Source organism: Lissotriton vulgaris, chromosome 2_1 (genome assembly GCF_964263255.1).
Source record: "Lissotriton vulgaris chromosome 2_1, aLisVul1.2, whole genome shotgun sequence".
Taxonomy (NCBI): Eukaryota; Metazoa; Chordata; class Amphibia; order Caudata; family Salamandridae; genus Lissotriton; species Lissotriton vulgaris.
Window position 1 is genome coordinate 1419355950 of NC_141687.1, and position 17183 is coordinate 1419373132.

Genomic DNA, 17183 nt, shown 5'->3' on the forward strand with positions numbered 1-17183 from the left:
GGGATTCTGCTCATGCACAGAACTATGCACAGGAAACCAGGACCTCAGTGAACTGTGGTGTACCAAAATCTCACCTCAGTACCCAGAACCCCTTAGCTCTCCGTACTACAGCGAATCTACCAATGATTAGACAACCCAGAACAAACGACTTAGGGTACTCTCAGAAATGGTCGGAATCAAGAACTCTCTTTTTCTCATAGCAGTCCACAACGTGAGCAATCAGAGACACTGAAAAGTTTAAAATGTTTATTTTAAACTACGTGCTCTAAGATGCAGTATTTTGGCTAACATAAGCAGGCATATGATTAGAGAAATCATGTTACAATGATAGTGGAAACCGGTCATTTAGGTCCTTGTGAACCACCCTCCCCTGCTAGGAGGTTTTATAATAATAGAAGGTCTCTTAGGCTTGAATGGGGAACCCCATACCTCCAAGATCAGCCGAGGTGAATCACAAATGCAGGATCAGCAAAGCTCTCTGTCTCTGGAAAGGTTTTTTCACCAAGTGCCCCAAATCATGCATGCAGTGCAATATTAAGGGCACTTGAATTTCAGTTGGTTGCAGCTGTGTGCGTGTTGTGTCTAGAGCGTGGGCCGATCAAACTGAATCAACAGCAAACATTGTTATTATGACCTTGAAGACTTTTGCACACAGTGCACAGACTAAGGTAGTGATGTAAGTCTAGGGACATGAAAAACAGACTGTTCTCATGCGAAGAAAAAGAAAGCAGTTTAACTTACAACAACAGTTACATGTAGTGTCGTGTGCAAAAGTTGCAAAGTGTCAAAATGGCGTTTAAACTTCTAATACGCTTATGCTAGCATAGCAATGTGTGCAAGCAGAACCCTGTCTTCACTACACCCTTTTATGCAGCCTCTGCACTGGAGTCCCTGTGAGCAAGCTATTTGTGCAGGTCAAACAGTCCTCGCCCACTTTTTGTTAGTGATAGTGTGGTTGCTGCGGTGTGCGGAAGGGCCAGACGAAAGTGGAGGTTGGTGTGCTGAATGCTCGCATGACTTACATGGCTCCCTGTGCACTTGTTGGTACTTGGGTTTCACTGCTCACTCCACGCACCTGGACAAGCCTTGATGAGATCTGACTGCCTGGATAGGTATTGACTCGGCAGATATGGAGGATCCCTATGATGGGTACAGCTACTCTAGGAGGCCCACACTGGGTGTGGCCACTTACATGGAGGAAGAGGATTACATTGGCGCCTGGATACCGGTACGGGTGACAAGCAGTACTCTAAAAATCCACCTTATATTACATTACACATTACATTTGGGGACTTTTTTATGATGGGAAAACACTCCAGTAATTTATAGGAAGACTATTTTACAGGTGGAGGGAAACAGAAGACAGATCATAGATAAGTCTGAGACTCATGAAGAGAGCATGTATTCTGGGGACCGGGATCTATGATGCTTATAGTAGGGTGATTAGGAACTAGTTGGAGCAGCGGCAAGGAATGTTGCAGCATTCGAAAACAAATAGGATAAAGTGAAACAAGGGCCAAGTATGGAAGCATCAGTGACCTCGTGAGGAAAAGATCAGTCACCAGAGGTGGGTCGGAAGGACGTGAGCCTAGAGCTCTGGAAGGAAGCATCCTTTAGGCAAAGTATGGACAACTCCAAGATTGCTGTATATGGCAAAGTGGCGGTTCTAAATGACATAAGTCTGTCAGCAAATATTCATGTCGCAAAGTTCCCCCCTCTGAGTGCTGAAGCAGACATACCAGCAGTAATATCACCTTTTTCCACTGATCACTTGATGCCCAATGCATACTCTGCAATATCTGGTGAAGAAAGCCTTTCAGTTGCCATCTTGAGGGTCAAAGTCTTGAGGGATCCACTCCACTGGTAATGTCAGACCCAGAACTGCAAGAGTAGTAATGTGGCTAGGGCCCAAGTCCTGGAATCCCTACTGTAATTGCCTTTCTATGGAATTATATTGTAATCTGTTGGATGATTTACATAGCCTTTTGGCGGGTCCCATTAGTTAAGTAGTGTATTCACGAAGTGGGTATGGACACCACAATTATATTTCCAATAAATTGCTAGACAGTAGATACATTTTCCATCCCATTGTTCAAGATAACTCACACCAACTTATTTCTTTCCAGTTTGCATGAATGCATTGTACAACCAGCACGTTTCTTCATAAATAATGTGAAGACGCAGAGTTTTGCAAGGCAGAAAATATATTAAACTCTGATGTTTATAGAAGAAAAATAGTTTTCTGTGAAGTTTAGTTCATAGTTTGTCGTATGTAGATTGTTAGATCTAATCAATTCTCTTCCAATTTTGAAGTTTGTATTGTGAGTTGGAAGTTGAATTAATTAATATTTATGAGAATAATATTTAGAATAAGTCCTAGGTCTCCTTTCAATATTAGTAGGTAGTATGTGATCATTAAATTTTCCCCAGTATATCATATGGGATGTGCGTTCTATAAAGGTTTTTCACCATATATAGTGCCTTTCTGCCTGTTCAAATATGATACAGGCATGGTAAATTTGTCTCCCATCATTGCACTGCATTGTAGGATATAGATGTAATTATTCAAAGATGAAAATATTGGTATTCAGACCAAAATCAAGCATTTCTAAAATGTATTACTTACCCCTCGTTTCAGATTAAAGCTCACTGGTGGTGCCAGGTTTTCGACCCTGGCCCCCATTTTCTGGAAAAAAACATAACATAGTCTTGTTGACTATCAAGAAGTGTGCGGGTTCAGTTGTCAGTGCTCTTGTGATTATTTCCAAGCCATCCTGATTATGGATTGAAATAAATAAGCCTCAATGTCAACGGTAGCTAAATAGTGATTCTCTTGCCATAATATATTGTCTAATCTATTCATAACATCCTTGGTGGTATTTTGGATCTGATGGTAAGTCTGGAATGAGCAGAGGTTGTGAATCTGTATCCTAACATACAGCATGTAAAAGCTTTCCCTTTTAGGATGGTAAAAAAAATAGATCCATTTATTTCTTCCACTGTTCGAAGGATTGTAAAAAAACATTTTCAAGAAGGGTTTGATGTATTTTGAAAGTGGGGTAAAGTCAAACTTTTTATAACCAGAGTCATCTGCAAGTTGACTGTACACCTCAGTAAGGTAGTCATGTGGGTGTTAGCTAACTATGTAGCTCGCGTTATATGCTTCTTTGTAAATTAGTGTGGGATTGTTTTTATAATAGTGATAGTTTTGAGGGAAGCATCCGCCTTTTGTGTATTTCCTAAACTGTACCAAGTTTCGAGATTGCATCTTGAGGGTGTGATATATGTATACATACAGACACTTTGCAGTGTGAAGTTGATAATTATGAGTGATTGGAAGCATTCTGTTATGCTTTGATTATCTGCCCTTTTGTTTACTACAATAAAGAATATTGAAACCTTGTTGTTATTTAACCTATTAGTTTAGTTTGTGTTAGGTTATTTCAATGTAGGGTTAGAATGGGTTGAATGGCAGCATCAAATATGTCACAGCCCCACGTTTTTGTCGGTAGCAATTGTGGTAGCGTTCTAGTGTTCCGCCTATCGGAACAGGAAGGGGAAATAGCGGAAGCGGAAGGCGGCCATTTTGTGTATTGGCGCCGACCGCTGTTCGAGAGGTTGAGTTTCCCGGCGCTCCGTGGGCATAAATAAATGGTTTCAAACTTTACAGTGTCTGCACTTGATAATTCACATCTTTACAATGGCGACGAGGGTCCTGGCATAACGCCCGACCCCTACGCAGCGTGCAGCACCGGTAGTGCAGTTCCGGCGGAGTGCAACCCAGCCGACCCACGGAGCGTGGCAGAGGATCCCTGGCGAGCGCGTGACGGCGCGGTCCACGAACAGCCTGGGATTGCAGGAGCAATACACAGGGAGGTAGGCCTGCGTGCACCCCCCATTGGCCTCAATACCACGGGGCATACCCTTCCAGCCTCAGGTTCCCCATCAAGTGCAGTGGGTGCGGGCAGCAAGGGAGACCCAAGCCCAGAAGTACCCCAGTAGCCCTAGAGAGTGCCTAGGACCCAGGGGAGAGGAGGTGGAACCAGGCAAACTGGCGGAGCAGCGGGTTAGCGAAGGAGGGCCGAGCACTATTCGCCCGGAGGGTGGAGAAAACTCACTGGCACTACCAGATCCCGCGCACGTCTTGCTAGAGAACGACAGCGACAGCGATCTAGGCGTGAAGGGCTCGGAGGTGCAACCCGCGCCAGGAAGCCCCCCTGGGAGAGCAGTTCCCGTCCAGCCCGCCCGACGAAGAGCCAACCAAATGGCGGTAGAGTCTTCATCTCTCACACAACTGGTACCTTTCCTGACCAATTCAGGGGAGCGGGAGAGGCTATGGGAAGACTGGAAGAGGTATTTCCTCAACTACCTCGACGCGTTGGAAGAAGAGGCGGGCGCGCCATACTCCAGCAAGAGAAGGAAAAAAATCCTGTTACATAACCTGGGCCCAGAAGGGATAAGAGTCTACGACACCATCGTTAAAACAGAGAGGGATGCCACGGACACCGACGTATTTAGCCATGCCATTGCCGATCTGGACGCGCACTTCAGGCCAGTAGTGTGTGTCGCGATTGACCGTTACAACTTCTTCCAGAGGAAAAAGAAGAGCAACAAGACGGTGGATGAGTATGTGGTGGCCCTGCAGAAATTGGCTCTCACATGCAAGTTTGGTGCGCTGCACGACGACCTGATTAGAGACCAGATTATCATGCACACGTCCAGCACCCATGTCCAAGAGAAACTATGGGTTAATGGAGATGCCCCCCTCAAAGAAATTTGGGCGATGGTAAAGAAAGTCGAATTGTCCAAACGATGTGCCCAGGCGGCCAAGACGGAAACAGGAGGAGCCCTGACAGTATGCAAGATAATGACGCAAGGAAGGAGTGAGCGTCCCAAGCAAAGAGATCAGCAGAAAAACCAGGAAGGAAGACGTCCTAACCAACCAATCCAGCGGACCAGAGAGCGAACAAAGGAGGACGGCAAAGCTGTTACAGGTGTGGGAGCACGACACACCTAGGGAACGATAAAGTGTGCCCAGCGTTTCGGGCAAAGTGTTCGTATTGTGGAGTGTTCGGGCATTACAAAAAGGTATGCCGCCGAAAACCCAAGGGAACAACGGTCAGGTATGTGGACCAAGAACAGCAAGACGAACTGGCTGGTTCAGAGGAAACAGAAGACTTGGAAGAAATCCTATACATAGACGTCCAAGTGCTGGAATTAGAAGGGTCAGGAACCGACAAACCCAGACTGGACATGCACATAGGTGGAATACCTTTGGAAATGATAGCAGACAGCGGTGCGCCCCTCTCCATCATACAAAGAAAAGTATGGGAAGAAAGATTCATATCGCAGCACGGAGAGAATCTGCATCCCATGGACTTGCGACCCGTCACATATACTGGGCAGAGGATACCGATGTTAGGATATTGCCCCCTCTCGTTTGAGTTCAGGGGCCGCCAGGCCATGTGCAAGTTATATATTGCGGAAAAGGGCCCCTCCGTCTTGAGTTGGAGAGACCAAGGAGCCTTAGGGATTCAACTTAACCCAGGAGGCATAGAGAAGATCCTGCTTATGGACATGGACAAAAGAGATGACGCTGACTCGTGGAAACGAGCATACCCCAAGGTCTTCAACGGCCAGATAGGGGAACTAACAAGATACAAGCATCTCATAAAGTTGAAGGAGGGAGCGACTCCAGTGGTGCACAAGGTGAGGAACATCCCATTCCGGAGCAGGGAAGCGGTACAACAGGAACTGGATAGACTGGAAAGAGAAGGCGTGATCAGAGCCATAGAAAGCGCAGAATGTCTCTCACCCCTGGTGGTGGCCCAGAAGCCGAATGGGAAGGTCCGGCTGTGTGTGGACCTTAGGGAGCTGAACAAAAATATCATCATTGACAAGTTTCCCCTGCCCCGCATAAACGAAATGCTGGCGAAGACGAAAAACATCGAGTGGTTTTCCACAGTGGACCTATCGTCGGCCTACCACCAAGTACTACTACATCCATCATGCAGCCATCTCACGTCGTTCATCACACCGTTCGGCTGCTATGAATTTGTAAGGATGCCGTTTGGCCTGGCCTCGGCGGCAGCGGTTTTCCAGAAGATGATGCACAGGCTACTGAAAGATGTGGAAGATGTACAGTTCTTCCAAGACGATATTTTGGTGATGGGAAAGACCATGCATGACCACAATGAAAAACTTCACAAAGTACTAAGAATCTTGCAGGACAATGGTCTGACAGCGGAGTGGTCGAAGTGTAAATTCGGGGTACAGTCCGTCACATACTTGGGTCACGAGGTGAGCGAAGAAGGGATTAAACCAAAAAGATCCAACATGAAGGCGATTCTGGACGCCCCTACCCCGAGCAAGAAGGAGGATGTTCGGTCATTCTTGGGAATGGCCGAATATTACAGTAAATTCGTTCCCCACTTCGCGACCAAAACACATCATCTACGTCAGCTACTCAAGGAGAAGAACAAATTCCTATGGAGCCAGGAGGAGCAGACCGAGTTTGACTCGCTGAAGAAGGAAATGAGTACTGCCATTCCACTTAAAGGGTTCGACCCCAGTGCAGAATCAATCCTCACAACCGATGCCAGCGACCGGGGCCTAGGAGCGGTACTGATGCAACGGTCAGAGAATGGTGAGACAACGACAGTCAGTTTCGCATCCAGGTCCCTAGCGCCAAACGAGGAAAAGTTCAGCGTGATTGAGAAGGAGATGTTGGCGGTGGTGTGGGCCATGGAGAGGTTCCGCCAATACCTGTGGGGAGCAAAATTCTTGGTGAAGATGGACCACAAGCCCCTGGTCCGAGTGTTAACCTCAAGTGGCCATGCTCACGCTACACCCAGAATTGCAAAAATGACTCTACGGCTGTTGGACTTCGTATACGAGGTGGAGCACATTCCGGGACCGCAAAACAAGGTGGCGGACTTCCTTAGCAGAGCAGCAGCCATGGAAGACGCAAGCGGGCAGGAGAGACAAAGTTGGGAAGGATATGTGGTCGCCACCATTCAGGACGCTGAAAAAGTGATAAGCGCACAAGAGTGGGAAGAGGCATACAAAGAAGATATCGACTTGAAAGCCATCAAGGGATACGTCATCCATGGGTGGCCAGAGAAAAGACACCTAAAAGAAGAACTCCGGAGGTACTGGGAAGTGAGGGATGAACTGTCACTGGCCGAGAATCCCACTTTCCTATTAAGAGGGGACAAAGTGGTACCACCTCAAGGCATACTGGAACATCTAATGACTCTATTGCATGAAGGACACCAGGGCATCACCAAGACCAAAGCCCTTGCCAGGCAAGCCTACTGGTGGCCAGCCATCGATGCACAAGTTGAGCGACACGTGAGACAGTGCGAATCGTGTGCCAAGGCAGACAAATCCCAAAGCATGATTAGGCCCCCTCTAGGAAAATTTCCAATACCTGATGGACCTTGGGAAATGTTGTCGGTGGACATAATGGGCCCGTCCTAAATAAAGCAAGGACACAGAAGTACGTAGTAGCTCTCATCGACAAATACTCCAAATGGCCAGAGATAGAGGTGATGGAGAATGTGGATACGGAGGCAGTGGTTAAATTCCTGCGAGCCACCTTTATCAGAGAAGGAATCCCGAAAGTCATCATCAGCGACAATGGGCCGCAATTCACCTCGGCTAAGTGGATTGCCTTCATGGAAAGGAATGGAATAGAAGTGAAACACACACCCATCTATCATCCCTCAGGTAACGGACAAGTGGAGCGATTTAATCGTGTGATCATGGGTACCATCCAGGCCGCCATCAACAAGGGCTAGATTGGGAGAAGGAACTGGAAAAGATGATCTGGGCCTACCGGATCACCCCAGGGAGCACAGGATACAGCCCCTTTAAAGTCCTGAGAGGGAGAGAGGCTTTCACCAAGGATAACGTGGCATGGAGAAAATTGGTGATACAAAGCAAGTGGTCTCCAGCGGTGGTAAAAAGGAACCTGGAAAGAGCACAGGAGGTGTACACGACACATTTCAATAGAAATCACAACGTGAAGGGAGCAGAACTGGAAAAAGGTGATTGGGTGAGAGTTAAGCTGGCGATCCTCAAGAAGAAGGGAGATGGCAAATTATCACCACCTTTGTAAGTGCTCGAGCCGTACGCCCGGTCAGCCTTACTCAGCGATGGGAAGGTGTGGTCGCAGGACAGGATGGCCAAATGTAGCAAGATCATAAAGTGGGAACGTGAAATGGAGGAAGGAGCTGAGAATGTCGTGGAAGATGGAGAAGAAGGAAGTGGTAGGAGGCGAAGAGAGAATGTAGAAGAAGGAGAGCAGCAAGTGGAAGATGGCGAAGGAGAAGAAGGTGCGACAGAAGAGCTGAGGGGCTGGTGCAAAGAGGAAGAAGGTGAGGAAGTGATGGATCAAGGTGAAGGAAATGCAGGGAGGCCCGTGGTAACGAAGGAACAGGACAGAGGTGGAGAAGTGGCGAAGGTGAAGACCAGAGTCAGAAGGGAAGTGAAAGTGCCAGAGAAGTATAAGGACTTTAACATGGACTGGAAGTAAGAACTTGCTTTTATTGTGAGGTTTGCATAAAGGGGGGAGATATGTGGTAGCGTTCTAGTGTTCCGCCTATCGGAACAGGAAGGGGAAATAGCGGAAGCGGAAGGCGGCCATTTTGTGTATTGGCGCCGACCGCTGTTCGAGAGGTTGAGTTTCCCGGCGCTCCGTGGGCATAAATAAATGGTTTCAAACTTTACAGTGTCTGCACTTGATAATTCACATCTTTACAGCAATCTCAATCAACTGATCAGTCCTTACCAGTCAGACAGAGCCCTTAGATCAACCAGTGTGCACCAGCTCTGCATCCCTAGGATGAAAAGGCCAGATGTGGGGGGCGTTCCATTGCCTTCTTGCCCCCAAGCTCTGGCACGCCTTGACTCTCACTCTCAGATTAAATAAGAACATTTGCAGCTTTAGAAAACAACAGAAAATCCGCGTATTTGATAATCCGAGCGCAACCTACCCAGCACTGGGTAGGTTACTGTGCTCAATAAATCTCCCTGAATTGAGTTGTGTTTTACGAGGAATTCCATGTGTAGACCTGTAGGAAGAGGGGACGCTGGCTGTGCTGGACGGCATAGGATGAATAAAGTGCAGCAAAAAGGAGGAAATAATGAGGTAGTAGAAGATAAAAAAATGTTTTGCAGGTGAAAAGTGTGAAATAAAACTGGATGGGATATGCATCAATATTGGGAGATTCAGGATCTCTGTAGACACTGGCAGGTGGTAAGGGGTTTGCGAAAGAATTTGGTATGATATGGGCCAACCTGTAGAAGCATATATGAATCCAGGAAAATATTGCTGAAAGAACCCTGATATAGTATGATGCTTAAGGGAGGAAAATGGTGAGGGCGGTGTAAGATGCCAAGAAATGTGATGCTTGTTCAGCCAGTTACATCAGACAAACCAGGGGATTATACTGAACCTGAATGCCTAGGAGCATGTAATGTTGATGTCAAGGCCTATCATCAAGGGATGCTGGAAGAAGCTGCTGCGTTTCACCAAGAAATTAAATAGGACCACATCGAAAGTCAGATATGCTTATTGGTGGCTCAAGATGAACTCATTGCTGGTGAAATTTGTGCACGAATGCCATCAGTGTGCTGCTAGTGGCAAATGTCATTTGTGCGCTTGTCACTAGTTGAATAGCCACTGATTCCTTGGAGTAAAATGGCTAAGGATTTGATACCCTTCAACATGTTACCTGCTAGTGAATGGCATCTTTTAGAGTTGGTGCATTCCTATTCTAAATAAGTGCTTGTGAAAGTTGTTGGGACTGTCAGAAAAGCAATAGTCATTTACTTCATGAATGGGGGAGTTTATGAGCGAGGCCCATGCTATTATCAGTGAAAATAAAGTACACTTTTTTCTGAAGACATCTGAAATATTAAAGAGTATAGCTGTCAAACATCGTAGAAGAGTATTGTATACCGCTCACCTATGATTCCTGGTTTGTGTACTCACCATGTTTTCTCACATCACCTAAAATGAGAATGAGACAAGAAGAAATGTTAAGGTGAAGTAAATAAAGATGAGTGGAGAAAAAAAGCCACATATACAGCACATCACACCAATAACCGTAAGTAGAAAGATGGTGTACTGTCCATGGCCAAAATGCAGTGGTGAACACATGACTAGCCAAAGGGAGATTATGGCACAAGAACTCGCTTAATCTTGAAATGGCTCTAGTTGAGGCAGGCAACATATTTTTGTTGTAAATCTGGACACGTTCCAGTATTTTCCAAAATGTCCTGTCATATGGATGAATGTAAACAACATTTTAGATAGTCAAACAAAATTTTGAGAAACTATTGACAGCACTCCTGTAGGCAAATAATGCTAACAGTTAGGGCATAAATTATAAGCCCTCAGTATATCAAACTCTACTAGTAATAGAGTATTCAAAAAAGAAACAGATGACAAGGTTGTGTTCAATAGAAATTGTCGACACAAGGGGTTTCAAAATATAATACACTGATTTCGTTTTCTTCAATCTTTTCTTCAATCTTTATTCTTTCAATTTCCATAAAAACAGATATTCCCAGCAAAAAATAGAGATCACCAACACGTGTTTCGTCCTACACAAGGACTTTTTCAAGGCATAAGTATGGCGACCTGAAATTTGTGCGTAGCATCAAGTTTGAGCAGAACCAACCGTAGTTTAGAAATGAAGCTTAGTATCCAGGGTGTATAGGTGGTAGGGTGAAAGATGGAGCAGGTTGCGAAAATAGAAAAAGTCTTCTGGTCTATGGCAACTGTCACAATGGTCAGAAAGGCGGCCCAACAAGTAAGCTAGCTATATGTTTGTTCGATGAATGAGTATACGTCTGTTTAAATCGGGTTCATAATACGAACACTCGAAAGCAGGCCAGTATAATACAGAAAGGTCGGGTTTACAACCATGATAAGTTGATAAACATAATTACGGCTATCGCCGTAATTATGTTTATCAACTTATCTCTATTACTCTATTACTAGTAGAGTTTGATATACTGAGGGCTTATAATTTATGCCCTAACTGTTAGCATTATTTGCCTACAGGAGTCCTGTCAATAGTTTCTCAAAATTTTGTTTGAATGTATGTGTCACACTTTTAGTGTGCACTAACGGCACCTTTAGGTGGTAGGTGCCCTGAGTTTCTGTAGCACCCTCTTAATGATTACTTTCCTTATAAGACATAGACTACCTGATGTGTACCAAATATAGAAATATGAAGACTGTTTTGTAGAGTGTGTGCGGACGTTTCCCTTTGGGAACACAACCACCTGTCTTTTGCGAACATTTTAGATAGTGACCGTGAAGGCAATAATAATGGAGATAGAATGGGCCCCTAAGGGACTTCACAGTGCGGGGTGTGAGGAGCCGATGTAAAAAGTGGTAGGTATACCACACTATGTTTGAGGTAAGAAACAATCCTTTATAGAACCATTTTCACATATTCCAAACGAGACTTTTTGTAGTAGCTTGTGGAAGTTGACATTCTGATATGCCTCTGATAGGTTGAAAAGCAACAGAGTGAACACTCCAATCTTGTTCACTGTGAGTTTTATGTCATCCCAAATGGATATGATGGCTTACTGTACCTCTGCCTAGTCTGGAGGTACATTGTTTGTTTGATTTTAAGTATTTTTGTATTCTAAATTCTGAAAGTTGAGTAAACATTGCTCTTTCAAATGTACCTAGTTACAAGGCTTGTTTAGCTACGTCCTCTACTCAGGCTGTGTGAAGGGATCTTTAAAGTTTTGGGGAGTTGCCTGATCCAAAGGTGATCCTAATGTTCTGCTTGTGATGATCATGTAGTGATATTTTTCTGAATGATTATCCAAAGTATTTAGTTGTGTAATATTGCTTATTTCCCATTCTATGGTGGTTGGGTAATGTGTTGGGGCTATGTTGTCTGTATTATTCTTTAAGATCATTTTATATCTTTCTAATTATTAAGACCAATTCCATGAGGATTTTGTCTTAGAATTCTTGCAATTGTGGTTTTTATGTGTTTTGGCACTCTACTTTGCAGAGTTCTGCTAGAATGTTGTGAAGTTCCATTGAAGGGCATTTAACTTCAGTAATGTGTGTGGAGCAGTGTTGTCTTTTATGGTACTGATGACTCATCTGTATGCTCTGTTATAGTAATAGGTGTTTTTTAAAAACTTTTTTTTTCCATCTCTTGAGTTTCTCCACTTCCATTGTAGTATGCTGACTTTTGTTTTCATTCTTTTGATGTTGGCATTTAACCCTGAACTTTATGTTGTAGGACAATTTCTTTAGAGTTTGAAGGGCTCAAGGTTGGTTGGGACACCTATGTTCAGATCTCCTAAAATGCATAGGCCTGCGTGGTACAGATGGTTCTTGGTCATTGTATCAAGTTAGATATCTTTAAAGTTTGCATTGCTAGGTGATGGTCTGCATATTAAGAGAAAGAGACAAGTGAGAGTTGAAGTGGCGTGACTTCTTGTCAGCACGGATACACAGTTGTCCATTGTTAGGTTTTCAATGGGTGTTTTTTTTAGTGTTTTTCTATTGATGAAAGCCAGACTTCTTCCTGTTTTACCAATACGATTTTTGTTAATTCTGTATTTAGATGAGCGGGCTTCATTGCATGTGGGTGCAGGACAAATATACTGATGTGGTTTTTGTTCATGGATCTTGCATTGAAGTGTAAGCCTTTCAGTTTTTGTTTCTCTTTCATCTTGATATGTTGGTGCTTTGATGGGAAGGTGTGGTCTATAATGGGAGCGGGAACATAGAGCATATTGGTGTTAGTCTGCTTGTAGCTTGGGATAGCGGAATGGTTATTAGATTAGATAATTTTGAGGTTTGACAGGTGGGTACCTGGGATTTTTGCGGAAGGTAGAGTTGTTATAACTGCTGGGACGTCGGGCGGTTTAAATGGGGTGTGGAAGGTTGAATGGAGTGTAGGTGGAGTATGCTACAAGTGTGGAATAGAAATGTAGCGGTAAAATAGAGGGGTAAAGTTTCGTACCTGCCCTTAAATTTGGAATACCGGAACAGGTAGGCCACATAACATTCTAAAAAGGATACATCAAGTGATGGGGGAAAGGCTGACATGGAAACCGCTAATGTCTACAGGAACAGGCAATCACACATAAATCCTGGAGGCATTTTCCATCACTGCCTCCTGTCACCCTGCACCACTTTGTCTTCAGGGCCCTTGTAGTGCACACCTTCACGACAAATGCCACAATGCCGCCTTCTCCACTCCACTGAGGGTGTATGGAGGTAGACCATGTAGTTCCCTGTGATGATCAGCAGCAAAGGTAACTACAAGGGCTGCCACCTCTGTAAAGTTCCCCGTCCTCTTGAGTGGAGTGGACTCCATTCTGATGGCTAAAGCTGTAGTACAGCGCCCTGAAAGACACATGGCCCAAAGGCAAGAGGGAAGAGCCTTGGGTGTGTGCTGGTTTTAAGTCTTTGCTGAAAAAATTTGAGTCAAATTAGTGCTGTTTGCTTAAATGTTTCCATTCTGAGTTTTCCATCGTGGAATCAACGACCTACCTCTGCTGCTGAGATCTCAGCTTATAGATGTGATCAGTAATCTGGTTGTACAATTACTAGTAGTAACTTTAGAATTGTAATTTCTGTTGTTAGAGCCACACGTAAGAGGGCGGGGTCTACTATTACTTGTTGGAGACTTGCAACCGGAATTGGTGAATACTATGAAGTCTGAAATCTCTGCACATAGATTTTGATGTGAATTGGGCCCTAACCTTTGCTGCAATCAATACCTTGTTTTGGAGGTTGATGACTAGTACCCTTTGTAGTAGTTTACGGAATGGAGGGGGTTCCAATATTTGGAGTTTGATTTCTTCAAATCTGTGTATGTAACACATGTATTTACACTTTAGGTCGCGCTGTGCTGAGTTTTGAAAATATGGGAGTGGAGGAGCTACAACAACTGCAAGAAGAACTAAAACACTGGCAGGTGATCTACCTGTGTTTCTATTCAATACAATGTACCAATTGAGATTTATTTTACACACTAATTTAGGTTTTTTACTTTTTCATGCTCCAAGAATGAAGCAAAGGATGCTGAGAATGAGAAAGACCTACTCCTTATACAGAAACTAGATGCAGATCAGTCGAAAAAATTGGCACAGGATCTGGTGACAAAACTTATGGAAGAGGAAAAGAAGATTAGTGATAAAATAGCTAACAGAAAAGCAGAATATGAGGTAATAAGAAAGATCAAGGGCTATGTTACTTTTCTTTTTGTCTGATCAGAATAATTAATATTTACATGTATGTTAATTGACGTAATTTCCTTAGTAGAGAAACATGTGATCCCAAGGTTGCTATTCCCCCACGCTATTGCACAGAAGGCTTTTCCATCTCTTATTCTGTGCCAGTGGACATTAATGGAGATGAAAGTGACAGAAAGAGAGTTTTTAATTGATGTGGCTTTATTCTCTCCTGTTGGTTGTTTAGTTTTTTTTACTACTCATTTGTAGGTTAGTAGTGGGCTTGCATATTTTTCCTGATGGTAGTATTGGCTTTGAGTAACTTATTTTCATTTGTTTTTTCCCTTGAAGTTTTTGCCTCCATGTGGCTTTTCCTCCCCAAGCTACCTTAAAATGTAAGTGACATTGTCTACTAACGTGTGCAACATAACTCCAAATGTTGCATTCATTTGGCCTACAAAAAAGGTAATGTTCTTGATCACTGGATTAGTTTTGGCTATTTATTGTGGTGGTTCTAATACTAAAATAATTTATTATGAAAACCTTGTGGATAATTCAGTGCCTCAATCAGCCTTTGAAGAGTGCATCACCTTGACTGCTCCAAGATGATGTCTCAAATATTCCAATCTTTTGGTATAATTGGAAAAATGGTGGTCTTTGTCGCTGCAGTGGTTTTGACGGAAGCCTAGTATTGGGATTTGAGTTGCATATACAGTCTGCCTTGGATATGTGTATCTCGTCTGCAGTAACCCTGGTAGAGGAGATTTACTTACCAAAACTATGGTGTCATTTTAAGGCGAGAGACAAAAAGAGATGATTCCAGTACACCTGTTAGACCAGTCATTCTTGTGTTGAGTGGTGTTCCTCCAAACTTTTTGCTTTTTACTTCCTTTTTGTACTGGATGTTATGGTTGGCCTTAGGACTGAGCACTTTGCACTGCTCACCAGTGCTAACATGCAAGTGGTTCTTCCCTAAACATGTGTGTAATTGGTGTATAAATGATTGGTATATTTAATTGATCTGGTAGTCCCTTCTAAAGTGGTATACCATACACCCATGGCCTGGAAGCTAAACGCTACTAGTAAGCTTGCAGTACTGATTGTGCCACCCACAGAAGGAGCCTTTCAAATGTGTCCTGGGCCTGCCTCTGCAGTGCCTGTGTGTGCAATTTACTGCCACTTCGACTTGACATTTAAAACTACTTACCTAGTCTTAAACTCCCCTTGTCTTACACATAACCCATCTCTAAGGTAGGGCTTAAGCAGGCCTAAGGGCAGGGTGCTGTGTAAATAAAAGGTAGGGCATGTTCTTTTATGTTTTGCATGTACTGGTAGCGACAAACAGCTAAATTCGTTTTTCACTGCTGTGTGGCCTACCCCTCTCATAGGTTAACATTGGGAATTCCTCAATACACGTTTAAGTCCTTACTGCTGTAGTTGGATTTAAAATTACTGTTTTAGAAATGACACTTTTAAAATGTGGATATTTCTCTGCTCTGTGTGCCTTGCAGCCTGCCTCCAATACGTGTCTGGGGTGGGTGACCGCTTCACTTTGCGCATTCCCTATGGATAGCCACAACCACAGGAAGGATAGGTGTGTCTGAATACCGATCTACATACATCTGTATTCTGATGGCTCTGCCTGGGCAGGATGAAAGGGAAGGGCTAACACTTCACTGAATAGGTAGTGTCCTGTCCCCACACAAAGTGCTGATATACCCCCATAGGTAGCCTAGCAGACAGGGCTGGATTGAAAGGATACTTTTGCACTTCAAAGACCACTCTTTGAAGTCACCCTCAGTTCAAAGGCACTCTTGGGTATAAGTACTGCGTCTCTGACCCTCTAAAATCAGACAGTACTGGACTTGTAACTGAAGCTCTGCCAGAAGAACCGCTATACTGCTTAAAGGAATCACCTGGACTGGTGATCTTAAAGGCCTCTTTAGATAATCCTGACTGCTCAGTGCCAAGCTACCAGAGGGTGAGCATGAGCTATGTTTTAGTGTTTACTTACCTTACTCTGACCAGAGTGGTGGTTCCTGCCTTGCATAGGTGCATACCTGAGCCAACCAGGAATCCCATTATTAACATTGGGGATCAGTGGTGAGGATAGGACCAGGGTCTGTGTAATACTCTATAGGAACTTGTTGTTCACAACATCTATATACTAAGACCATTTCAATTTTTTTCAGTACTCCCTGAATGGCCTTTTGATTTTTTTCTCCTAAATTATGTATCACTCTGGAGAGGCAGCACCCACACCTGCTGGAAATGACTTTAAGCTGGCCAAGTTAGTAGTCTACGCTGTGCCTCAGCTGAGAGATTTCTGCAAGGATTTTCAAGTTACTACCAGAGGCTTCACCAGGAACGTGGAGTTGCAGAAAGCCTCGAGAGCCTGGGCAGAGACCCAGGTTGCAGGGGATGACATCCCAAAGGAGGAGCAGGAAATTCATGAGGAGTAGATGATTTGATTCTGGAGTTTGATCTGGCTCTGGGCCTGCCTTTAAAGGGGGTCAACAATGTGTTGGAAGCTGCGGCGATTCCACGAGCAGGGAGCAGTGTCTCCTCAAATTACCTGTCCCCAGAGGAGCTGGCAGAATGGAGGGAGGAAAGGAAATTAAAGCTGGAGCTTGCTAAATTGGAGCAGGCTCAAGAAGAGAGGAAATACGTAACAAACCGGGTCTGGCGTGTGGCACAGTAAGGCTGCGCCAAATCAAGCAACAAACAAAACAATTTGCCAGTACTGTGCAATTATTTATGAGATTTTTTGTTGGAGAGCTACCAATTGCTCTCTCAAAAATGACCACTCTTTCAGTCAGACCAATTTATGAAAAAATAATTTTGTTAATCTTTATTTGATCAAAATTGTTTTTCAAATTTTTCTAATTCATATATTTCGCAGTGTTTTGTTCTGCAGTGTTTTTGTTTTCAACTATCTACAACAATAT

The 17183-nt window shown here is 44.0% G+C and overlaps 1 protein-coding gene across 3 annotated transcripts in view; it reads left to right on the top strand.

The window, feature by feature from the left end:
• NMI (N-myc and STAT interactor) overlaps positions 1–17183 on the top strand; it is a 179160-nt gene that overhangs the window by 22983 nt on the left and 138994 nt on the right. The window contains exons 2-3 of one of the 3 annotated variants that reach the window (XM_086957244.1): positions 13903–13979; positions 14071–14229. In XM_086957244.1, coding sequence (XP_086813370.1) covers positions 13929–13979; positions 14071–14229 — 210 coding nt within the window. In that variant the 5' untranslated portion in view covers positions 13903–13928. Of the gene's footprint in view, positions 1–13854; positions 13980–14045; positions 14230–17183 lie in introns of all 3 variants that reach the window. The other 2 variants (XM_086957245.1, XM_086957246.1) reach the window with 2 other exon arrangements.